At 41.3% G+C, this 23,788-nt stretch overlaps 1 protein-coding gene across 12 annotated transcripts in view; it reads left to right on the plus strand.

The window, feature by feature from the left end:
- The window catches only part of ubr4 (ubiquitin protein ligase E3 component n-recognin 4), a 44,950-nt gene extending 21,982 nt beyond the window's left edge, over nucleotides 1-22,968 (plus strand). For 4 of the 12 annotated variants that reach the window (XM_072366392.1, XM_072366398.1, XM_072366393.1 and 1 more), the window contains exons 44-105: nucleotides 97-271; nucleotides 456-672; nucleotides 1,041-1,204; nucleotides 1,455-1,671; nucleotides 2,559-2,775; nucleotides 3,417-3,449; nucleotides 3,722-3,785; nucleotides 3,914-4,048; nucleotides 4,528-4,702; nucleotides 4,920-5,054; nucleotides 5,243-5,364; nucleotides 5,564-5,675; nucleotides 5,858-5,988; nucleotides 6,284-6,461; nucleotides 6,705-6,809; nucleotides 7,186-7,341; nucleotides 7,656-7,824; nucleotides 8,005-8,209; nucleotides 8,288-8,398; nucleotides 8,567-8,776; nucleotides 8,866-9,015; nucleotides 9,113-9,340; nucleotides 9,575-9,653; nucleotides 9,749-9,991; nucleotides 10,168-10,336; nucleotides 10,473-10,617; nucleotides 10,807-10,892; nucleotides 10,968-11,055; nucleotides 11,322-11,515; nucleotides 11,609-11,848; nucleotides 11,948-12,086; nucleotides 12,240-12,365; nucleotides 12,620-12,748; nucleotides 12,834-13,183; nucleotides 13,377-13,467; nucleotides 13,595-13,679; nucleotides 13,845-13,972; nucleotides 14,357-14,486; nucleotides 14,596-14,756; nucleotides 14,836-14,945; nucleotides 15,378-15,519; nucleotides 15,733-15,814; nucleotides 15,962-16,135; nucleotides 16,349-16,470; nucleotides 16,733-16,930; nucleotides 17,041-17,121; nucleotides 17,285-17,372; nucleotides 17,486-17,613; nucleotides 17,695-17,802; nucleotides 17,942-18,058; nucleotides 18,157-18,347; nucleotides 18,492-18,665; nucleotides 18,774-18,873; nucleotides 18,975-19,193; nucleotides 19,347-19,460; nucleotides 20,043-20,185; nucleotides 20,274-20,399; nucleotides 20,483-20,677; nucleotides 20,860-21,084; nucleotides 21,324-21,414; nucleotides 21,552-21,714; nucleotides 21,878-22,968. In XM_072366392.1, the coding sequence (XP_072222493.1) occupies nucleotides 97-271; nucleotides 456-672; nucleotides 1,041-1,204; nucleotides 1,455-1,671; nucleotides 2,559-2,775; nucleotides 3,417-3,449; nucleotides 3,722-3,785; nucleotides 3,914-4,048; nucleotides 4,528-4,702; nucleotides 4,920-5,054; nucleotides 5,243-5,364; nucleotides 5,564-5,675; nucleotides 5,858-5,988; nucleotides 6,284-6,461; nucleotides 6,705-6,809; nucleotides 7,186-7,341; nucleotides 7,656-7,824; nucleotides 8,005-8,209; nucleotides 8,288-8,398; nucleotides 8,567-8,776; nucleotides 8,866-9,015; nucleotides 9,113-9,340; nucleotides 9,575-9,653; nucleotides 9,749-9,991; nucleotides 10,168-10,336; nucleotides 10,473-10,617; nucleotides 10,807-10,892; nucleotides 10,968-11,055; nucleotides 11,322-11,515; nucleotides 11,609-11,848; nucleotides 11,948-12,086; nucleotides 12,240-12,365; nucleotides 12,620-12,748; nucleotides 12,834-13,183; nucleotides 13,377-13,467; nucleotides 13,595-13,679; nucleotides 13,845-13,972; nucleotides 14,357-14,486; nucleotides 14,596-14,756; nucleotides 14,836-14,945; nucleotides 15,378-15,519; nucleotides 15,733-15,814; nucleotides 15,962-16,135; nucleotides 16,349-16,470; nucleotides 16,733-16,930; nucleotides 17,041-17,121; nucleotides 17,285-17,372; nucleotides 17,486-17,613; nucleotides 17,695-17,802; nucleotides 17,942-18,058; nucleotides 18,157-18,347; nucleotides 18,492-18,665; nucleotides 18,774-18,873; nucleotides 18,975-19,193; nucleotides 19,347-19,460; nucleotides 20,043-20,185; nucleotides 20,274-20,399; nucleotides 20,483-20,677; nucleotides 20,860-21,084; nucleotides 21,324-21,414; nucleotides 21,552-21,714; nucleotides 21,878-21,942 (9,148 nt within the window). In that variant the 3' untranslated portion in view covers nucleotides 21,943-22,968. The remainder of the gene's footprint in view (nucleotides 1-96; nucleotides 272-455; nucleotides 673-1,040; nucleotides 1,205-1,454; nucleotides 1,672-2,558; nucleotides 2,776-3,416; nucleotides 3,450-3,721; nucleotides 3,786-3,913; nucleotides 4,049-4,527; nucleotides 4,703-4,919; nucleotides 5,055-5,242; nucleotides 5,365-5,563; nucleotides 5,676-5,857; nucleotides 5,989-6,283; nucleotides 6,462-6,704; nucleotides 6,810-7,185; nucleotides 7,342-7,655; nucleotides 7,825-8,004; nucleotides 8,210-8,287; nucleotides 8,399-8,566; nucleotides 8,777-8,865; nucleotides 9,016-9,112; nucleotides 9,341-9,574; nucleotides 9,654-9,748; nucleotides 9,992-10,167; nucleotides 10,337-10,472; nucleotides 10,618-10,806; nucleotides 10,893-10,967; nucleotides 11,056-11,321; nucleotides 11,516-11,608; nucleotides 11,849-11,947; nucleotides 12,087-12,239; nucleotides 12,366-12,619; nucleotides 12,749-12,833; nucleotides 13,184-13,376; nucleotides 13,468-13,594; nucleotides 13,680-13,844; nucleotides 13,973-14,356; nucleotides 14,487-14,595; nucleotides 14,757-14,835; nucleotides 14,946-15,377; nucleotides 15,520-15,732; nucleotides 15,815-15,961; nucleotides 16,136-16,348; nucleotides 16,471-16,732; nucleotides 16,931-17,040; nucleotides 17,122-17,284; nucleotides 17,373-17,485; nucleotides 17,614-17,694; nucleotides 17,803-17,941; nucleotides 18,059-18,156; nucleotides 18,348-18,491; nucleotides 18,666-18,773; nucleotides 18,874-18,974; nucleotides 19,194-19,346; nucleotides 19,461-20,042; nucleotides 20,186-20,273; nucleotides 20,400-20,482; nucleotides 20,678-20,859; nucleotides 21,085-21,323; nucleotides 21,415-21,551; nucleotides 21,715-21,877) is intronic. The other 8 variants (XM_072366395.1, XM_072366402.1, XM_072366401.1 and 5 more) reach the window with 6 other exon arrangements.
- The last annotated feature ends 820 nt before the right edge of the window (nucleotides 22,969-23,788 follow it).

Below are 23,788 nucleotides of genomic sequence, written 5' to 3' on the forward strand. Positions count from 1 at the left end.
TACCATAAATGGCTAGAAAACAGGGTCTAGAAAATGTAAAGAGCTGAGGCTAAGCTGGAAAAAATTAAAGCTCTCTTGTCCTCCTGCTTTATTTAGCTCGAATGGTGGCAGCAGCAAGATGTCACCTGCTCTGTGCCAGTGGTCAGAGGTCATGAACCATCCAGGCCTGGTGTGCTGCGTGCAACAGACAACCGGCATACCACTGGTAATCATGGTCAAACCTGACACCTTCCTCATCCAGGAGATTAAAACTCTGCCAGCTAAAGCAAAGGTAAGGGTAATTTACTTTGTTGACATAAGACAGGTTAAATGTGTGTAAAAGGCAACCTAAGAGAAGATGGCATGATATGAAGTGGGGAAAGGAATTTAAAAATGTGAGTGGGAGGGGATCTTGGGTACATTAAGGAATACTGAATACTTGGAAAAACATTCTCTTTCCTTTTCTCCAACTCCAGATTCAAGATATGGTAGCTATCCGACACACTGCCAGCAATGAGCAACAGCGCACAACTATGATTCTTCTCTGTGAGGACGGAAGCCTACGAATCTACATGGCGAATGTGGACAACACCTCATACTGGCTCCAACCCTCCCTGCAGCCGAGCTGTGGCATCAGCATCATGAAGCCTGTCCGCAAGCGCAAAGCTGCTGCTGCAAGTGAGTTTACGGCTGGTAAATGACAGTTTTTAATCACAAAATGCAAAAGTGAGAGGATCCTAGTTATGGTTAACACACCTATTTGAAGACGAGCAGGATCGCCACAAATACATTCTAGCACATTTAGCCTTTTCTGGCATTTGATAGGTACCCAAATATTTCTGTCTGGCTTCTGTTCTCGTCTTAAATCTACGTAAATTCAAAGTTTCTGTTAGCATTTCTGTAAAGCTTCCTAGTTTTTCCTCAGTATTAATGCCGCAGTACTTCATTAGCTAAGCAGAAGCTTAAACTGGGAAGATGATATCAGAAATGTGAGTGACAATGTTTTATAATGTAACTGTGTCCACATTTTTTAAATTTTAATCTAATCATTTTACTTTAAGCCACTCGGACCTCCAGTCAGGTGACTTTCCCAGTGGACTTCTTTGAACACAACCAGCAACTGACCGAAGTGGAGTTTGGGGGTAATGATTTGCTGCAGGTCTACAATGGGCAGCAGATCAAACACAGGCTGAACTCCACAGGGATGTATGTGGCCAATACAAAGGTAGAGACATTTTTATTTGATTGGTCAGAGAAAGTGGAAATGTATCTGTATGCATTCAAACTAAATGAGCAATAATTTACAAGTGAACCAGCATTTAAAAGTAAAGCTTTTGAGCTAATATATATTTATTTATATATCTAGGCAATTTATGATATTGTTGATGATTCCATAGTTGTACAAATAGACAAATGTATGAAACTCATAACCAAAAGCTTCCATTCCTCTTATTTTACTTGTTATTCTCTTGTAGCCTGGAGGATTTACCGTGGAAGTGGTGAACAACAACAGTTCAATGGTGATGACAGGTATGCGGGTGCAGGTGGGCACTCAGGCCATTGAGAGGGCTCCTTCTTATGTGGAGGTCTTTGGCCGGACCATGCAGATAAACTTGACGAGGGCTCGCTGGTTTGACTTCCCCTTCACCAGAGAAGAGGCTCTGCAGGCTGACAAGAAGCTTTCCATATTCAGTAAGATCCAGAATTTCCACGTATCACTTAACCCATTTACTGTTTTTAATGTTATCATAACAATGTCACGGTAAAGTTATTCAAGGCTTACTCTTTTTATGTCATTTCTAAGTGCCTAAGAAGAAGTTTTAACTAGGACTGGGCAAATATTAAATTATTTAATTGCTTAAAGGGGAACTCCGGTATTTTTAAACCCAGACCTTATTTCTGGCATGAAATACGTTTATCTACTCACCGAGAACAGTTTGGTGAAAGTCTGTGTCCCTCGGAGGATATTTAGATTCCTCAAGATCCATATAACGGAGTGAACGGGGCTTAGACGATGCAGCCTCTAAATAAGGCATTATCTGTCTTTATTTCACCGATACTTTAAGAAGAATGAACGCGTAATATTACACTGTTAGTTCATAGCTGCAATGTTGTTGTTATTGGCGGCTATCGGGGACCTTATAGAGGACTTTCGTGGCTCTGTCGACTGCGCCGTCGGGAAGAACATGGAAATGAAAATGGATATGTAAAAGTTCCGTAACCTCCATGTTTGTTTAGCCCGCTTCATCTGCCATTCATTTCTTTTCTGACTGTTTCCTGTGAGCGTTGCAGCAGTAAGCAACATACTGGGCTCGCTCACGATGGACCCTTTCAAAATAAAAGTCAGTGAACAACAGACGTTTACAATAAAAATAATAAAAACTGGGAGACAAATGATTGTCGGCGATAATGAATTCATTAGTTAATGCAAAAATAACACCTTAATTTGCCCAGCCCTAGTTTTAACATGTGGCATGAATTGAAGTGATCCGAGCTGTTGCTATGATATGGTCACAATAGATTCACTTGGTTTAGATAAATCTTCTGATTTAGTTTGATACTTCTTGTGTGTTTAAAAGTTGGAGCTTCAGTTGATCCAGCTGGAGTCACCATGCTTGACTCAATCAAGGTCTATGGTAAAACCAAGGAGCAGTTTGGCTGGCCTGAGGATCCCCCAGAGGACTTTTCCTCTGCATCAGTTAATAATGTCTGCAGTCCCAGTCTCAACCAGGGCAATGGCACCTCTGATGGAGACATAGCAACCCCAACCACAACAAGTGGCACTGTGCTAGAGAGGTATGGGCTTTCTACTGTGTTGATTTTAGTCATTACGCTTCTAAGTGTCCTGTAGTTAAGTTACCCACACTCCTGATGCTACTTGACGGCATAAACATCGATTTTTCTAATCTAGTTTTTTATTTTAAAACTGTAAAGTGTAATACAGCATCCATACTTTTAGTATTTTAGCAAGACAATTACAAGTTGGCATAACTATTGTATCTTGTTGAATTTGTATGAATTAGTTTGTTCTTTTTTTGTATTAATGTGATTAAGTCACCTGATTTAACAGTAACACTTGTTGCTGGATGAACCAAAAATAGTTATTTTACAGATCCTAAATTGCTTAAGATTTTTTTCACTGTCTTGGTTACAAGATGATAGAACAAACCACATGTAGCTGTGATTTCCTTCTTTTTCTTTCTCAACTCATTGCTCTCTTTTAGCATATCATCATAAGTTCTGTAGTTGGACTTGTTGAGCACAACCAGAGGCAGTTGGGTTCTCTTAACAGTGTTAGTGCATGGCTTCTGTGATCATTTTTTTCTTGCATGACTCTCTTTTGTTCAACTGAATCATTTAACTTCACTTGTTTCTTTCTGTGATCCTCACACTTAATTTTGTTCTTTTTCTTTTGCTCCCAAAAATACAATAAAAAGTTGTGAAACTGAGTCCTTATCAACATTGGACCGGTTAGTAAATGCCCTTTCTCTGCTTGTTTGTATGGTTTTGTGCATGTGTGCCACTCTGTGTGTCTTCGCTTGGGACTCTGAACATTCAACAAAAATACGTTGTTTTTTTTCCTCACATTTATTCTTGCATTCAGTGTTGTTTTGCTTTTAGACTAGCACAGACTGCAACAGAATGAGAATGCTTTTTTATTTTAGGGACGGGTGTAATGGTTTGTTATTTTTAAGACAGGGTCTTTTGAAGAGGCAGAATTAATCTTTTCTCTTTGTTTTAGGTTGGTGGTGAGCTCCCTTGAAGCTCTGGAAAGCTGCTTTGCAGTGGGTTCGTCCATTGAAAAGGTGAATTTAGATGGTTTTATTTCTTCATTGCCTTAAAAAAAAAGAAATGACACATTGAAGTGGAAATTTTTTCTTTTCTACTGTTTGTCTCGAGCCAGAATTGTTCATTTGTGTTTTTAACTCTGTAGGAGAAAAACAAGACGGCAGCACTGGAGTTGGCCACTTTACTCCTGTCCATGCCAACTCCTGCAGGTGTGCAGCAGCAGACAAAGGGACTTCTTGCTAGCCTGCACACCAGCCGTACTGCCTACCACAACCACAAGGTAAAAAGAAAGCACATTTATTATTCTAGACCAAATAACATGAGGTTCTGTGAGGTCCTGCTTTTGCACACTTTATCAATACTTCAGCAGTTTTGTTTGCCTTAATTGAATTTACTGTGAAAGATTAAATGTGACATACTGCATTTACAAATGATAAGATAAATGGTAAGCCAGGGAAACTGTAGGACTACATTATGATTATTTGGGCTTAATATTGAAGAATCCTCAAAGAATCGCAGTGCTGCTGACGAAGAATAACATGATTAAAAATTGAATGGGAATATTGCTTAATATTGAGAAAAAAAACACTTCTTGTTGGCTTATAAATTTAGATTTGTAAGCACACTGGGATGCACTGAGATGCAAAATGAAACAAACAACAAACTAAATATTAAGCACTCAGCCCCTCATCTGTGTTGCATCCCATTTATATTACATATCAATAACTGATATCACTGGTGTCTCCCTCCTCTTATCAGGACCAGTCCTTGCTGAGTAATGCAGTGCAGTGTCTGAATAGTTGCAGCCATGAGGGGAGGGAGCTTGACCCCGATGTCTTCCAGAGACTTGTGATCACAGCCCGCTCCATTGCAATCATGAGACCCAACAACTTGGTGCACTTCACAGAAAATAAATCATTACATCATGACTCTGGTAAGAGACGACTCTGTGCTGGCAAACATTTGCCTCCAACAAGGGAGCAGTAATGTATAATTTTATGTTGTTTTACAAATACATTCTAAAATCATAATTTCATGATTGGGAGATTAAATGAGTTCCTTATGAGTAAATCTGGTTTAAAACAACTCTTTTCGTGGCAGATGAGTCGCGTAAAAGTCTCAGACTTACTCATGTTCTTCTCTTCTTAAAGCGGAGATGACAGATGATGGGCAAAAACTTTTGGACGGTGAAAGCTGTAACTTCATTGCACAGCTGATGAATAACTTCTGGAAGCTCCATGCCTTAAAACCCAAGAATGCATTTCTTGCTCCTGCTTGTCTGCCTGGTAAGTGCTAACCATGAGACAAAAAATGTTTGTGTATGACACCTGCTTAAGTAATAAATGATTTAACTCATAGACTGTGTGTGAATGGTCAACATGCCATTCAAATATAACGGCCTTACAGCAACAGTTTTAAGTCTGTCTCGTACAAAACGGCCGCGTGTCTGTGTGTTTTCTTCCCACTATCTAAGGTCTAACTCATGTGGAAGCAACAGTTAATGCCTTGGTAGACATCATCCATGCATACTGTACATGTGAACTGGATTACATCAATGTAGCCTCCAAAATCTACATGCAAATGTTACTGTGCCCAGTAAGTATAATTCCTTCTTTTATCACTAAAGGTGTGACTTAATCGGCATCCAAGAAACTACCATCGTTTCAAATTACATTTAATTTAAATAGCTTGTCATAATAGTAATTTCAAAATTAGGATGGAAGCTGTTCCATGGATTACTTTAAATAAAGTCAGTACAGAGTCTTGAGGTAACCGTGCTGTATTTGAAATTCAGGACACTGCTGTGAGCTTTGCTTGTAAGCAGGCTCTGATCAGAGTGCTGCGACCAAGAAACAAGCGCCGTCATGTGACTCTCCCATCTCCCCCACGCTCCAACACACCTATGGGTAAGTGTGTGCAAGGTTTACACAAAGCTTTTGACTCTGGATTGTAAATACATGTGCATGAGATTCATTTGTGAAATAATGCAGTGTTTGTATTTACAATGTCTTATCAATCTGGTGTTAGGAATCCCAGAACTAATAATATCCGTAGTCTTCTAAAGGTTGTGGTTGGTGTCCTTCACCAGGTGACAAAGATGATGATGATGATGATGATGCAGATGACAAAATGCAGTCATCTGTGATTACTGGAGGGGAAGAGGGTCGACAGGAGAGCCAAGAGCAGGGTGAAGTGGACCATGGCGACTTTGAGATGGTGGTGAGGACAAAAACAGAAATAGTCTGTGACGTATAATTGACATTCCAGTTTTGTTGTCGTGAGAGGACACTGATGTGTTTAAACGTATCCATGTAACCCTCTGAAATGTATACAATATCAGTTAAATACGTGGACACAATTACACATTTGAATTGATGTGTCCAGACTTGAGACTGATGATCTACTTCTATTTTAAAAATTGACGATAGAGCTGTCAGCAGTGATGAAGCACTTACTAATGAAAATGCATGTTGAAGGTATAGGAATAACACTCTTATTTTAATTATCTTCCCAGTCTGAGTCAATGGTCCTGGAGACAGCGGAGAATGTCAACAATGGAAATCCATCTCCTCTTGAGGCTCTGCTGGCTGGAGCTGAGGGTTTCCCCCCCATGCTTGACATCCCTCCCGATGCTGACGATGAAACAATGGTTGAGCTGGCCATTGCTCTCAGCCTTCAGCAGGATCAACAAGGTGAGGCATCAATTCTGTGGCGACTGAAACGTCTGACTCCCATGATGATAGTTTGTCAAGACTTTGCTGAAACGTATTAGAGCTGTTTCAGCTGTTTCTTATGAGCTACTAACAGGTTTGGGTGTTGGTGAAGCAAAACACAAACAGTGGCACAGGGAATCGTCCCGGTCAAATATTTTCTTACTGCTAAATCTGGGTCATCATTTTGGATCAGCGCTTAAACATACTTTTTGGCATTTTTAGGCAGCAGCAGCAGTGCTCTTGGCCTTCAGAGCCTTGGTCTGTCTGGCCAGGCCCCAAGCTCCTCCTCACTTGATGCTGGCACCCTTTCAGACACCACAGCATCAGGTATTTATTTTTTAATTAGCCTTTTTTCATTTTTTTCTCAATAAGTACACAGTTGAAACTAAAGTTGAACTTTTTTAAATTGAGAAGAACAAACCAGTTTAAATCCAATCCTGAAACTCATAAACGTATCAAGATTACAGTTTATGGTTTTGCCTCATGATATAAAGCAACTGTTGTTCCATCCTTTTAGTTTATCACTGGTCACTCTTAACCTTTACAACTTTACATCCCACTGTCCATAATAAGTTCAATAGTAAAAGAGCAAGTGATAATGGCAGATTGAAATATCTTGATTGTGCTGGATGCTTCTTTGTATTGTTAGTGAACTAAGATCATGTATCCTGGCCAGGTGACCGCAGTGTATTTACTGTTACAGCTGTTGCTATGATTTCAGCCCCGGCATCAGATGATGAGGGCAGCACAGCTGCTACTGATGGCTCTACGTTGCGGACCTCCCCAGCTGAGCATGGAGGCAGTGTGGGCTCAGAGAGTGGAGGTTCTGCTATCGACTCTGTAGCAGGGGAGCACAGTGGTGGGTTATTTTAGTAAAAGAGGCCAGTGTGACATTTAAAAAAAAAAAAAAAACAACAAAAAACTAAATATGCATGTCTGAAATCTGTTGTATCCAGTCTATAGATATTTCTTTGTACAGTCAGTGGAAATTAGACCATAAGCTGTTCCTATTTTGGTCAATAAGTACCAATCCTTTCCTCCCCTTTCCCCATACAACAGTTGGAGGTTAAGATAATCGTATCATTTTTTAAATTGTGCTTAAAGTCCTGATGACAGTCATTAGAAAAAAAAATAAAAAATACTTTTTTCTTTCTTTTTGTTGGCTTGTTACAGTGTCAGGACGCAGCAGTGCATATGGAGACACTGCAGTGGAGGGCCACCCTGCTGGTCCAGGAAGTGTGAGTTCCAGTACTGGTGCCATCAGTACCACAACAGCACAGCAGGAAGGTGAAGGTTCAGAAGGAGAAGGAGAGACTGAGGGAGACATCCACACAAGCAACAGGTCAGATTCCTGAATGAAGGGAGAAGCATTTGGGCCTAATTTCTGCTGTCCTTGAATACAACATGACCATAAAAACAAAAGATATTGATAAATTTGTTTTTGTTAGAAGAGCTCCTCATTAAACTAAATCTGATCAGTTTAGTTATAAATGTTTAAGGTTACTTTTGTGTTTGTCAATAGGTTGCACATGGTTCGTCTTATGCTACTGGAGCGCTTCCTGCAGCAACTTTCTCAGCTCCACAATGTAGGTGGAGTTCAAGCCATACCTTACATGCAAGTTGTCCTTATGTTGACCTCTGACCTCGACGGTGAGGATGAAAAGGATAAGGGAGCTCTGGATGACCTGCTTGCACAGCTCATTGCTGAGCTTGGCATGCACAAGAAGGTAACCACCAATCTGTTTATGATGAGTTTGACTCGGAATGTCAAAATGTTTTACTCAGTTCATGCCATTGCTCCGCAGGATGTGTCCAAAAAGAATGAGCGAAGCTCCATAAATGAAGTTCACCTGGTCATCATGAGGCTGCTTAGCGTCTTCATGTCTCGTACCAAATCTGGCTCAAAATCTTCTGAGGTATGGTCTCTTTTTGATTTTCGGTAATAATGCAGTGTTGTTTCTAAATGTAATGTCGTAAAGGAAGTATTCAATTTGATCAAAATATTACACAAACAAGGAAGATGTTAGTGTGGTGTACATCGTGTAATTTGACAGACGCTGCTCTCCCACTTTTTTGTCTCGTAGTCCTCATCTCTGATTTCCAATGCGACTGCGACTGCCTTGCTCAGCCAAGGTGCCATCGACTACTGTCTCCACGTCCTCAAGTCACTCTTGGAGTTCTGGAAGAGTCAACAGGGTGAAGAGGAACCTGTGACCACCAGCCAGCTTCTCCGCACTCACACAGCCTCCTCTCCCCCCGACATGAGTCCTTTCTTCCTGCGCCAATACGTCAAGGTAACAGAAAACGATGATCTTTAAACTTGAAATATGTTTTTTTTTTTCAAAGTGATTTAGATGAGAACTCACTGTTTTTCTGTGATCAGGGACATGCTGCTGATGTCTTTGAGGCCTACTCCCAGCTGTTGACTGAAATGGTGCTCCGGCTGCCATATCAGATAAAGAAGATTGCTGACACAAACCCTCGTATCCCACCACCAGTATTTGACCATTCTTGGTTCTATTATTTGTCTGAAGTAAGTTACCGGGTATATTTTTTAGTTGTTATATTTCTCTACTCAAAGTCTGTCTTCACTAAAGACGAACGCAATCATCACTCCTTTGTTTTCTCAGTATCTGATGATCCAACAGACGCCGTTTGTCAGGAGACAAGTCAGAAAGCTGTTGCTGTTTATCTGCGGGTCAAAGGAGAAATATCGTCAGCTGCGAGATCTGCACACTCTTGACTCGCATGTCCGCAGCATTAAGAAGCTCCTGGAGGAGCAGGGCATCTTCCTCCGAGCTGGTGTGGTCACCGCCACATCTGGTTCAGCGCTACAGTACGACACACTCATCAGTCTGGTGAGCGTCCTTTGAACAGAATAACGGTTGACATGTTATCTTAGTAACACACATTGTACAGTAGGATTTAATGTGTCAGGTTTATGTTTTTTTCCACAATCCCAGTTAATTTACTTATTCTTTTACAATTCTTTCCTGCCCTGTTTGATGGTCTTTGAATAGTAACCTTCTCTGGCGTAAGGGCTGGCTGATCTTTGTCTTTTACTGAGGAGTGGATTGCTTTGTTTGTTGCAGATGGAACACCTGAAAGCATGTGCTGAAATTGCCACTCAGAGGACAATCAACTGGCAGAAATTCTGCATGAAAGATGACTGTAAGTTGTGTCAAATAACTTTTTACAAGTGTAAACCGACATTCAAAGCCACTATTGTTAACACTGCCTTTTTTTTTTTCCTCTTCTGTGCCCAGCCGTGTTGTACTTCCTGCTCCAGGTCAGCTTCCTAGTTGACGAGGGGGTTTCTCCTGTTCTGCTCCAACTCCTCTCCTGTGCCTTGTGTGGCAGCAAGGTGCTAGCTAGTTCCTCCTCGACCTCTTCATCGTTTTCCGGAGGAGGTTCTGGTAGTGCTGGACAGACGGCAGCCTCTCAGTCCTCTCAGAGCAAATCCTCCAGTAAAAAAAGCAAAAAAGAAGACAAAGAGAAAGACAAAGAGGGTGAGATGATGAAAAATGCTCTCTCATACTTCTTACTTATTCAGCTTGTTCAAAGCACATAGGGTTCTGACATAGGCTCCAGCCCTCTGATGACCCGAAACAAAATATTTTGGTATCAAAATGGATTTTAGACTGTTGTGTCCTTACTGTCTTTTATCTGTGTGGACTGATCACAGGAGATGGTATCAGCAGCCAGGAGGATCAGCTTTGTATGGCTCTGGTCAGTCAGCTTAACAAGTTTGCAGACAAGGAGACACTGATCCAGTTCTTGCGCTGTTTCCTGCTTGAGTCAAACTCATCTGCTGTGCGCTGGCAAGCCCACTGCTTGGCACTACATATCTACAGGTACTAAATAAATACTTTTATGAACGGTTAGGTTAGTTCCTGACGATTATTATGTCACATTTTTTTTTGTGGGAAAACATGATTAAATGTAGAAAATCATAGCCGGTACTGTTAGTTAATGTGAGTGCTTCTGCAGGAACTCCAGCAAATCTCAGCAGGAGCTGCTGCTTGAACTGACTTGGGCCATCTGGCCAGAACTTCCTGCATATGGCCGCAAAGCTGCCCAGTTTGTTGACCTACTTGGATACTTCTCTCTCAAAACCCCTCAAACAGAGAAAAAGGTTTGATTTATTTTAAATTCTTCCGTGGTTGTGTGATTCCTTTTTAAAAGGTAAACGACTAAAATGTCAGTCTGTATTCGTACAGTATTAATTCAGGTTCCTAACCAGATATCTGAAACATTTTTCTTGATCAAAGCCAGTCACTGATATTGGTACAAAGTTGAACTTTGTGTTCCCTCTCTGCCCCAGTTAAAGGAGTATTCCCAGAAAGCCGTGGAAATCCTAAGAGCACAAAACCATATCCTGACAAATCACCCCAACTCAAACATCTACAAGTATGTTTCCACAAACATTCTCTCATAGCAAATAAAATATTAGACGTGATTTACAACTGTGTTTTTGTCCTGCAGCACTCTCTCTGGTTTAGTGGAGTTTGATGGATTTTATCTTGAGAGTGACCCCTGCTTGGTGTGCAACAATCCAGAAGTTCCATTCTCAGTAAGTGCAACACAACCTCACAGAGTTCTCTTTATAAAAAGTGTGGGGCTTATAAGATTCCTGTTTTGGTTTTTAGACACTCGTAGATTTTGACCCTTTTTTTGCTCTGTTCTGTTTTGGATTGATGTTTTTTAGCATACAGATCAAGTTGTAATAGACCCAGCATGCTTGACGCCAAAATTCAAATGATGTGGTTAGAGCTAGAGCAAAAGAGTCTTAATTAAGACACCATCGGCTTAAACAAATGCCTCTTTTTAATCCTACAGAATATTAAATTGTCATCGATCAAAGTGGACACCCGCTATACCACCACACAGCAGGTGGTCAAGCTCATTGGCAGCCACACCATCAGCAAAGTCACAGTGAAGATAGGTGACCTAAAACGCACTAAAATGGTCCGTACCATCAACCTCTATTACAACAACAGGACTGTGCAGGCTATTGTGGAGCTGAAGAACAAGTATGTTTCAGTTTTTCAGCAAAGAGCTCCAGTCTGTCTCATGAGCCCATTTTCCCTTTTAAATCTCCTCCTAACATTTTGACTGTCTTTTAGGCCTGCTCGGTGGCACAAAGCCAAGAAAGTTCAGCTAACCCCGGGACAAACGGAGGTGAAGATTGACCTTCCCTTACCTATTGTCGCATCCAATCTGATGATCGAGTTCTCTGATTTTTACGAGAACTACCAGGCCTCCACTGAGACCCTGCAGTGTCCTCGCTGCAGTGCTTCTGTACCTGCTAACCCTGGAGTTTGTGGCAACTGTGGTGAGAATGTTTATCAGTGCCACAAGTGCAGGTGAGCTACAAATTTTCTCTGCACATTTGCTCTTAAAGGATAATTGGAGATGTTAAAGATGCTTGACTAAAATTTTGATCGGTGGTTGTTTCTTTTCAGGTCTATCAACTATGATGAAAAAGATCCCTTCCTGTGCAACGCCTGTGGCTTCTGCAAATACGCCCGATTTGACTTCATGCTGTATGCTAAACCATGCTGTGCAGTGGATCCCATTGAGAATGAAGAAGACAGGAAAAAGGTAGGAGCTTACATGTAGGGCAAGACAGGTGATAAAGAAAATGGTCATAAGTAGGCTGACCATTTCTGAAAATCAACTGTGTGTTCATGTTTTGGTGAGAAAACGCACACCTTCTCCTACACTCTTTAATCTTGAATGTAATTATTCCTTCAGGCTGTGACCAACATCAACACCCTGCTGGACAAAGCTGACCGGGTCTACCACCAGCTGATGGGCCACAGGCCCCAACTGGAGAGCCTGTTGTCTAAAGTCAACGAGGCAGCACCAGAGAAACCTCAGGTCAGTCACAGGAGGGGCCTAAACAGTTAATTTAGAAAACGAAACTAAATGTTTAATGAGAATGGATTCATGAATGATCTCAAAGAAGCCTCTTTGAGCACGCTCACTATTAAGTGACATACATATGTGTATGATGCACAGTTTCTTCTTTTAATATCGTGCCAGAGGTCATTTTCAGAGTGGTCTAAAACCTCTTTTTGAGTGTTTTTCTCTTAAGTTTTATCTCATGGTATTCTTTCTGTTGTTGTTCTCAGGATGACACTGGAGCAGGTGCAGGACTCGGTGCATCATCTGCTAATGTGAACAGATACATTCAGCAGCTGGCTCAAGAGTACAGTGGAGACTGCAAGACGTCATTTGATGAGCTTTCCAAGATTATACAGGTCAGCGGAAGTAAATGCTCATCTTCTAAGTGGCAGAAAGCCATGTTTTTTGGTTGTAAATGTTTTCCTCACCTTGTGTTTACAGAAAGTTCTTGCATCTCGAAAAGAGCTCTTGGAGTATGACCTGCAGCAGAGAGAGGCAGCCACCAAGTCATCCCGGAGTAGCAGCAGCCACCAGCCCACCTTCACCGCCAGTCAGTACCGTGCTCTGTCTGTGCTGGGCTGCGGCCACACCTCCTCAACCAAGTGTTACGGCTGTGCTTCAGCTGTCACAGGTCACTGCATTACACTGCTGCGTGCGCTGGCCACAAATCCAGCCCTCCGTCAGATCCTGGTTCTCCAGGGTCTCATCCGTGAGCTGTTTGAGTATAACCTGCGGCGAGGTACAGCGGCGATGAGAGAGGAAGTGCGCCAGCTGGTCTGTCTCCTCACAAGGTGTGTTTCCTTTTCTCTTCTCACCTTGTTTTTCAGTGGAATTAGAATATTAACACTGATACTCTTTTGTAAATAAAGCAAATCTCTAGTTCTTACTTTTAAAAAAAAAAAAAAAATTTACTTGTTGTATATGTAATGAGTTCAAGTGTGGTAAATTATTTTGTTTGTTATCTTTCATATTTCCCTGGTTTAGAGACCATCCAGAAGCCACTCAGCAGATGAATGACCTCATCATTGCCAAGGTGTCCGCAGCCCTCAAAGGTCACTGGGCTAATCCTGACTTGGTATGTCATTTCACATGATACTGACTAAACAAGTCAGTCAACAGATTGTGTTTTTATGCAGCAAAGCTAAACTCTGCTGTAGATGTTCAGTTTAGTTATGAACACTCCTTCCCCCCCCCCCCATCAGGTTAGTAATTTGCAGTATGAAATGCTACTGCTGACTGACTCCATTTCCAAAGAAGGAGGATGCTGGGAGTTGCGGTTGCGTTGTGGTAAGCCCAATCTGTTAACCCCGTATTTCTAAAGAGATTATATATTTTTTAACGTTTTTTCATCATAATTTCTTATCACGTTACGGAAGTTGTTGACTGATTTGAGACTTTTTTTTTTTTTTTGGCTTGTAACTAATAGCCGTGTATTTTTCTGCCCTTTTGTAGCTCTCAGTCTATTCCTCATGTCAGTAAATATCAAAACGCCTGTCGTGGTGGAGAACATCACTCTGATGTGTCTGAGAATCCTGCAAAAGCTGATAAAGCCTCCTGCGCCAACTAGCAAGAAGAACAAGGTAAATACCCTTTAACTCTGTGACTCAGCTGTTGTTTTCATCTGCTTTTTGAAAGTTGTCTCTTTCAAAAGGGATGTTATCTCTTTCTCTGGAAACATGTGCTGCCATGACAGAGTCATTGAATATTAGCTGCACTGTTTACACTGTTTAAAGTAGAAACAGAGACACTGTGTTTGTCACACTACTCTTTAAACAGATTTCCAAAGACTAAGACATATTTATGTCAATCTTAGCTGTTAGTGGATATTGCATCCTTGTTTGAAATAAATATGAAGTACCTTCTGCTTGTTTGAAATGCATAAAAACTGCAAATTGTTTTTTACAATGTCAGTTGCAAGTTCCCTCACTCAGCATTGCGTGTCTCTGTTTTCTTTTCTTTTAAAGGATGCTGCCATTGAGTCCCTGACCACAGTCAGGCCCTACAGTAATGAAATCCATGCCCAGGCTCAACTCTGGCTCAAGAAGGACCCCAAAGCATCTTATGAAGCCTGGAAAAAGTGCCTCCCAGCAAGATGTAAGTACTGTGTTTGAGCAAATATTTAGCATTGCTGGTTCTCTTTTTACTGATAAGAAAAGTCATCATGATTCACATTTCACCATGTGGTTGATGTGCATGACCACAGGCCAGGAAACGGTGTCAAAACCTCAAGGAAAGGCTGAGTTACGGAAGCAGTATCTGCTAGAGAAATATGTGTGGAAGTGGAAGCAGTTCATGAGGTCCAGAAAGGGTGAAGGCCTTTTCCCTCGCCTGCTCAAACTGAGCCATAACAACTGGCTGCGGCAGGTAATGACTCATTTAAGTAGTACTTATGCTTTCATACGCAGAAGTGCACAAAATTGAGAAAGTGACATGTTTGTTCCAGGTTCTGTTCACACCAGCCACCCAGGCTGCAAGACAAGCAGCTTGCACTATCGTAGAGGCTCTAACCGCAATCCCCAGCCGCAAGCAACAGGTCCTGGACCTACTTACCAGGTATGACGCTCAAACATAAACGACATTAACAATATTGGAGATTATAGCTGCATTGCTAATTGCAATTCTGTGTCCTTAGTTGATCAATTTAATTCAGTTCAGTTCAATGAAGGAGGATTATTTGCCAATAAAATTAGTAGTTCTGTAAAAAAATAAATACATTTAAAATAAAAACTTCCGTCAGCATCAGTTTGAGATATAAGTACCGTATTTTCCGCACCATAAGGCGCACCTAAAAGCCTTAAATTTTCACCAAAAATGGCCGTGCGCCATATAATCTGGTGCGCTTTATGTGTGCACCGGATTCTAAAATGTGTCATGGATACCGCCATTTTGTACCACCTGTTCTTAGTTTTCTTAAAGAGTGAATGAACATACCAAGCAGTGGAAAGAAAGCAGTAACATTTCCGAGTACATTTGTGTGTGTGTCAGTTACCTCGATGAGCTGAGTGTGGCTGGAGAGTGTGCAGTGGAGTACCTCGGCCTGTACCAGAAGCTGATCAAGCCAACGCACTGGAAGGTTTATCTGGCTGCTCGTGGAGTTCTGCCCTACATTGGTAACCTGATCACCAAGGTAATGCCACGAGAATATAAACTGAATTTAAGTAAAAAAAAACAAAAAAAAAAACTCAAATTTCATTAAATGCAGTAGAATTGATGAATTTATAAGCATTGGAATTTACTATGTGTTTCATTATATGTTAACTGTCTCTTATCAGTATTGATCAAATATGGGAGAAATAGTCTCTGTGCATCTAATTATTTATTTATTTATTTTTCTGATTAGGAAATAGCCAATCTTTTGGCTCTGGAAGAAGCTACTCTGAGCACAGACTTGCAGCAAGGCTACGCCCTCAAGAGCTTGACAGGTATGTTAAAAATGGGTTTTAAGGGACACTTTCTGCACCATAACAGAATAAACCTTAAATACTGATTTCATACAAGCAGAGAATATTTTGTGAATGATATTTTGATGTCGTTCCTGAATATTTATTTATCTTTTGTGTCTGTTGTAGGATTGCTGTCTTCTTTTGTGGAGGTGGAGTCCATTAAGCGGCATTTCAAGAGTAGGTTGGTCGGCACGGTTCTTAACGGTTACCTGTGTCTGAGGAAGCTGGTGGTGCAGCGCACCAAGCTCATTGATGAGACTCAGGACATGCTCCTGGAGATGCTGGAGGACATGACAACAGGTCTGCACTGACATGAAGTTTGACTTTGTCTCAAATGTTGTTGTTTATAGCGAGATTTTAAAAACACTTTGAAAACAGACATTGTTTTTGTGTTGTTTGGATAAGCCTTTAGTCTTTCTTTTTTATACAGTGAAACAAGTAAAGCATGAATAAGCGCAGTAATTATTGTGTACATGCCAAACATCAGAAATGTAAACATTGTGCTGTTTGCAGGTACCGAGTCTGAAACCAAAGCCTTCATGGCAGTGTGCATAGAAACTGCAAAGCGCTACGACCTGGATGACTACCGGACACCTGTGTTCATTTTTGAGAGGCTGTGCAGCATAATCTACCCTGTAAGTTGTTTTTTACTCTGAGCATAACTACAATGATTTATAAATTACAACATTGATAAAACTAAGAACATTTTAAATCCGCTACTGGTTCAAGACTTCCAGTTGTGAGACGTTTTTTGGTCTTGGACTACTATCACATCACCGTCAATAATACTCATATACAGTGGGAACCTGATGCATTTTTTATCGGAGAATTCCTTTACAAAAATGCTCTGAAATGAATTGGCTTTCATTCATGTTGTTTGTTTTATTTTCTATTTAGGAGGAGAATGAGGTGACAGAGTTCTTTGTGACTCTGGAAAAGGATCCTCAGCAGGAAGATTTCCTTCAGGGTCGGATGCCAGGAAATCCCTACAGCAGTAACGAACCTGGCATCGGCCCTTTAATGAGGGACATCAAGAACAAGATCTGTCAAGACTGCGACCTGGTGGCTCTTCTGGAGGATGACAGTGGCATGGAGGTAAAGTAACATTGGACTCTGTTTGTTTTGATACTTTTGTTTTTTCTATTAAAGTATTATGATATCTGACATATCTATCATATCATATCATGTGCCTCTGTTTTCATCAGTTGCTTGTTAACAACAAAATCATCAGTTTGGACCTGTCGGTGGCAGAGGTCTACAAGAAGGTTTGGTGCCCTACAAATGAGGTGAGTCCCACTCATTTATCAGTGAATTAATTATTCTTAATGGAATGGAACAGGGCAGCTTATAACAAAAAGCTTAAATATTGAAATAATTCAATAAGACAGTTACCTTTATCTCCGTCTCTTGAGGTTTTTTTTGTGTGTTTGTTTGTTTTAACCCCCAAAGGGCGAGCCAATGAGAATCATCTATCGAATGAGAGGTCTGCTTGGAGATGCCACCGAGGAGTTCATAGAGTCACTGGATTCAACAACAGGTTTGATTCCCTTGGAATTAATTATTATCATTTGTTGAATATAGCAGGTTGTTTGGTTTGTATGTTCTTTACCGTCAGATGAAAGCGCAACGTTGTGCCTCTCCTTATTTCAGACGAGGAGGAAGATGACGAAGAAGTGTACAAGATGGCAGGAGTCATGGCACAGTGTGGAGGACTGGAGTGTATGCTCAACCGGCTGTCTGGAATCAAAGATTTCAAACAAGGAAGACATCTGCTCACTGTAAGCTAAACAGGTTTTGCTAAAGGTTCAACTGCTTTTCTTTTACATGCACGAGTTGATCTCAGTCTCCGTCTTGCTCAGGTTTTGCTGAAGTTGTTCAGCTATTGTGTGAAGGTGAAGATCAACAGACAGCAGCTAGTCAAACCAGAGATGAACACACTCAACGTCATGCTGGGAACTCTAAATTTGGTGAGTGTTACAGTGAATATAATTAGATGGTAATGAGAAACGTTTTCAAATTTATATGTAGATTCAATCTTAATGAGGCTTTTATAAAATGAAAAGTAAGCGTTAAAGAAAGCTCACTGTCAATGTTGTTTTACTTCAGGCGTTAGTGGCAGAACAGGAGAGTAAGGACAGCGGTGGCGCCTCTATAGCAGAGCAGGTTCTGAGCATAATGGAGATCATTTTGGATGAAGCCAATGCTGAGATTTCAGAGGACAAGGTAAGTCAGTTCTACCCCCTGACTAAGAAATCCTTTACAAGCTTCAGATAATGTCTTCGATTGTTTGATGTAAATGGGGACTGTTGATTCCTTTGCAGGGAAACCTTCTGCTCACAGGAGACAAAGATCAGCTCGTCATGTTGTTAGACCAGATCAACACCCCTTTTGTGCGCTCAAACCCCAGCGTGCTGCAGGGTCTGCTGCGCATCATTCCATACCTGTCTTTCGGTGAACTGGAGAAGATGAAGATTTTGGTGGAACGTTTTAAGCCGTGCTGCAGCTTTGACAAGTGAGCATCACTCTGCTCTCACAAATAATCTCCCACTTGAAGCTGTAGCTAAATACAGCCATTATCGAAAGTTAGATGATCATAATCAGGCTGAACAGCTGAAGCGGAACTTGGTGAAATTCACTTGTGTTTTTGTTCTCTAAGGTACGACGAGGAGCACAGTGCAGATGACAAAGTGTTTTTGGATTGCTTCTGTAAAATCGCTGCTGGAATAAAAAATAACAGCAATGGCCATCAGCTGAAAGATCTTATTCTCCAGAAAGGAATCACACAGAATGCACTGGACTACATGAAGAAACATATCCCTAATGCCAAAAAGTAGGTCTCCCACAGCTTTGAATTCCTAAAGATGGTTTACCAAAAGCTCTGATATGATTAAGTGCGCGTGCTGGAAGTTTTTATAACAATCTTCTGAACTTTCTACAGTCTGGATGCAGATGTCTGGAAGAAGTTCCTCTCTAGACCAGGTCTACCTTTCATTCTCAGACTGCTCCGTGGTTTGGCAACCCAGCATCCACCCACACAGGTACAAAACTCTGTCTAACTCCCAGTTTGATTCCTCAGGACAGTTCTGGTCTATTGAGGAGTAGTTGGCTGACTCGACTGCCTGTTGTCTTTGTTGCACAGATGCTGATAGGCACAGATTCAATACCCAACTTGCACAAGCTGGAGCAGGTTTCCAGTGATGAAGGCATTGGAACTCTGGCAGAGAACCTACTAGAGGCGCTGAGGGAGCACAGTGATGTCAACCTGAAGATCGAAGCAGCCCGCAGGGAGACCAGAGCAGAGAAGAAGCGTATGGCCATGGCTATGAGACAGAAAGCCTTGGGAACTCTGGGCATGACGGTAGTCTGCTTTCTCTTCATGCTGTTAAATGCTTTTATTTGTATCGCTGCAACTGCTTTGACTACTTCTTTTTCTCCTTTCTTGTTGTTCAGGCATTCCAGTCTTTTTTTTTAATGTTTTATACAGCGTGTGCTTTATGGGTTTGCTTTTCAGACCAATGAGAAGGGGCAGGTGGTTACAAAGACCTCACTTTTGAAGCAAATGGAGGAGCTGATCGAGGAGCCTGGTTTGACCTGCTGTATCTGCAGAGAGGGCTACAAGTTCCAGGTACCGCACTATATCCAGGATTATGATGACGCTGCATTTAAGAGCTCTAGTTGAAAAGAAAAAGAAACGGCAGGTGTACAGATTAGTCACAGTATTAAAACTGCTTGCATGTTAATCCTTAAGATAGTGGCTTTGATCTTTTGGATCTCATGGGTTATGAGGACTGGCTAATGTGGGTTGGGTTTCCTTGGGTTTCTGAATACTTGTTTGAATTTAGTTCTGGGGGGTCTGGATGGTCTTGGGACTTTTTGCCAAGTTCCTTGAAATATTTTTTTAACAGATTTTTGCAGCAGGGTTTGTTGTCCTGCTGGGGAGGGTCCTGCCAAGAAAGAGTTGGGGGTTACCATCTTGATAAAGTTCAGACTGTTAGATTAAAATAAGATGATCATATTGTGTATATGAATATTCATATATAGATTTTAAGTAATGCTTTTATCATTATCTACAACTTGTGACTAACCAGAGATGGTAATTATGTACGAACTATCATTCTGAAGCGCTGTACAAATGCTTTGACACTCTTTATGTTAAGATGAATTATGTTTTAAACTAACCGTTCACTTCTTTTACTTTTTCTACTAGCCAACCAAAGTCCTGGGTATTTACACTTTTACGAAGCGTGTGTCCTTGGAGGACTTTGAGAACAAGCCTCGCAAGCAGCAGGGTTACAGCACTGTGTCGCACTTTAACATAGTCCACTATGACTGCCATCTGGCAGCTGTCAGGTAGCTACAAACGCTCCTTTACTTTTGTTTTCTATAGCCTCGCATCTAATTTATTCTCACGTGACCGGCCTCTTTATGCTTGCTTTAGGCTGGCTCGTGGGAGAGAGGAGTGGGATAGTGCCGCTCTCCAGAATGCCAACACCAAGTGTAATGGACTGCTTCCTGTGTGGGGGCCACATGTGCCAGAATCAGCCTTCGCTACATGCTTAGCAAGGTAACAGCGTGCACCAGCTCATATACAGGTAGCAAACACTTTGAAGTTCAGCATTCACAGCTGGTTGTCTCTCTGCCACACAGGCACAACACATATCTTCAGGAGTGCACGGGTCAGCGGGAGCCCACATACCAACTCAACATCCACGACACCAAACTGCTGTTCCAGCGCTTTGCTACAGAACAGTCGTTCAGTGTGGACACAGGCGGCGGGGGCCGAGAGAGCAACATCCACCTCATTCCTTACATCATCCACACTGTGCTCTATGTCCTCAATACGTACGTTTTTCTTTTCTATGTTTTTAATACCTGTTTAAATTGTATCTGACCACAGAAATAACTCATCGTTTAGTCAGTGTCAGTGCTGGCTGCTGTATGTGGGAAACTCCTCCCACAAGTCCTGTGACTATTCATGCGTTCTGTTTTAATTTAAAATTTGAAACAAATTTTTCTTGCTGTAGTACAAGGGCTACGTCCCGAGAGGAGAAGAATCTGCAGAGTTTCCAGGAGCAGCCGTGTGAGAAATGGGTGGAAAGCTCATACGAGGTTGAAGGACCACACTATTTCACCATCTTGGCAATGCACATCATGCCGCCTGAACGGTGGAGGAGTTCACGTTTACTCTTTCTCCGAAGACTCCTGGTCATCGCACATGCCCGCAAGGTCTCTGCAGTCTGCACAAACAAGTAAGACACTTTTCCTTTTACCATATGTATTTGTTTTACAAGCAATACAGTGTTGTAGGAAATATAGTTTAAGGATGCCCACCGAAGCTAAATCTTGTGTGTACATGGGAGCGTGCAGAACCAATGTTTGCTTATAGCAGATCTGCCATGAGAAAACGAGTGCTGTATGTGGAACTTGTACATTTGAAATACAGTCTAACTTAAACCTGTTAAATTCTCCTCTTTTGCTCCATTGTCAGACTCACAGATAAAACACCAAAGGAATATGCAGTTTATCGCTCACCTCTTCTCTTCTGGGGCCTGGTGGATCTTGTCTATGACATGTTCAGGGTAAATATCTGACAAAATGCCTCAAATCAGTGTTGTTGGAAAAACAGAATTCAGATGTTTAATGTCATTGGAATGATAGGACCACTGCTGTCACTGACCTCAGGATTCTTTCTGTGCGCTTTGTTTTTCGTGTACAGAAAGTACCCACCAGCAACACCGAGGGGGGCTGGTCCTTCTCACTGGCGGAATACGTTCGTCACAACGACATGCCCATCTATGAGGCCTCAGAGCGCGTGCTCAGGGCCTTCCAGGATGAGCTCATGCCTGCAGAGTCCCTGTCAGAGTTCTTTGATGTTGTAGGTCAGTATACATGCACACCCGATTAGCTTGAGAAGTGCCCAAAAACAGGAAATAATCTCCCGTCAGTTGGAATGAGTTTAGTTTGTCACAGCTCTGTTCGTTTCATCTGAGACAACAACTGCGATTTCATTTTTGTTTATATTCTACGCTTCTCTTTTTCCAGGTCTCCTCTCTGAAATCCCAGACCCAGACGTCTTCCTGCAGGACTTGTTGAACTCTTTGCCCTGATCCAACTTCAAACCACATCCCTCTGACTCACAACAGCCCAGCAAATAATGTTAGGACACTTTCCAACTGAAAAAAGAAAAAAAATACTCTGTTAACACACTGACTCACACACAGATAGTATACACCATGCTTCCTACTCAGCTCCCACCCCTCTATATGACATCTCAAAATTAACTCTAAGCAGAAATTGTGTGTAGTCTAAAAAAGAAAAGAAAAAAAACCCTCTTTTGGGAACTTCTCTGTAACACAAAGACAGTGCTGTCCAAGGTTGAAGAGGACTCACTAAAACAGAATTTACGCTTTGCCTTTCTGATTCAAACCGCCTCAGACTCGAGTCAGAAGAAGAAGACGTGACCCAGGTTTTCAGCAGGCTGGAGAAAGAAGATGCGCCACTTAACTGGCCAATCAGAGAACTGTCACCGCCATCAAAGCTGAAAGTTCACCATTGTTCTGCCGGTCTTGGCGGCTGAGAGAATGAAGTTGTTGATAGGAGAAACTCGTGGATTCTGTTTTGGGGTGATCGTATTTTTGGCTTTAAACCCCTCCGCTGAATATCGGGGTGCAATGTTAAGGTAACTGAAGTGTTTTGGGATTTGACCCACCACATACTAAGAGTGGCATTTGATTTTATCTTCCTTTTCCTTTTTGTTTGTTTGCTTTCAGTTGGTTTTTGGTCATGTTTTTTGTTTTTTTTAAATGGCAGAAGGTCTCTTTGTGTCATGTTTGGAAGCTCCTGTCCTTGTGTTCAGGGCCCTTGCTGTTTGGTCTGTATGTTGGTTCTAACTGGAATTTGAGCAATGGACAGGGAAAAAAAAAAAAAAAAGTTGTGTTTATTTGTTAGGTTTCTTTTATGAACCTCAGAGGCGGAAACAGGGGGAAGAACGATGGACAAGTTTTGTTTTATTTTCTTCCATAAAGCTTTGCCTTTGAAGTAAACTTTGAACTTGTGAAAGATTCCACCTGTTGCAATGAAATATCCGACTTGTCTAAATGAATAATAAAACAGACTTACATTATACCCTTAAACACCTTTTTCTGATAGTTGTGTTGTTCGTTTTTTTTTCTTCAAACCACTCTCATCGTTGCCTCTGCCTCTCTTCAATCCTTAATTAACTTTTATATTTTCCCCAAACACACAGCAAAGTTTCACCATCAGCAGCTGATCAACACTTCGGCTTACAGATGACCAAAACGGTGTCATGTACTCGAGAGTTGAATGCATGGTGTGGACCTCCCTCAGTTTATTGTTAATTTGCCTATTCCCGCTGTTATAATGTTCAACTGTTGCTGAATGTCTGCTTTTTGAATTTAGCCTATGATTAATAAAGCCGTAATCATTTCAAATCTAATTCAGGGTAACTTTTTCTCTTTCCACTGCTGTTTAACGGTTATATTTTACTCTCTACAGTTACATTTGTTTTGTAGTGACGGTGCTTACGTCTATACTGTTCATAAACCCTTAGAAAAGGAGTACAAACATTTCAAATTGATTTTCATACTTTTTTTTCAGGGGTTTTACATTAAAATCAGAGTGAAAACTTCTACAATAATTAATCTTGGATGGATGGATGGATGGATGGATGGATGGATTATTTTTAATGGAATGGAACAAGAGAAAAAGAACAAGTGCAAGCATTTTCTTAAAAATTCTTAAAAAGATTCCTCAGACCAGGCTGGAATAGTATGAGGAGATGGGTTCACTCTTTTTTTTTTTTTTTGAAGACTGCTGCATTGCCACTTCATTATGTTGTTTTTACATGTTGCAATATCATATCTTTGTAAACAAATGCTGTTAAAAAGAAAAACTTTATTATAATCATTGTTATTCCCGTTTTAGATACAACAC

This window comes from Leuresthes tenuis, unplaced genomic scaffold (assembly GCF_036924035.1).
Source record: "Leuresthes tenuis unplaced genomic scaffold, fLeuTen1.0.hap1 SCAF_16, whole genome shotgun sequence".
NCBI lineage: Eukaryota > Metazoa > Chordata > Actinopteri > Atheriniformes > Atherinopsidae > Leuresthes > Leuresthes tenuis.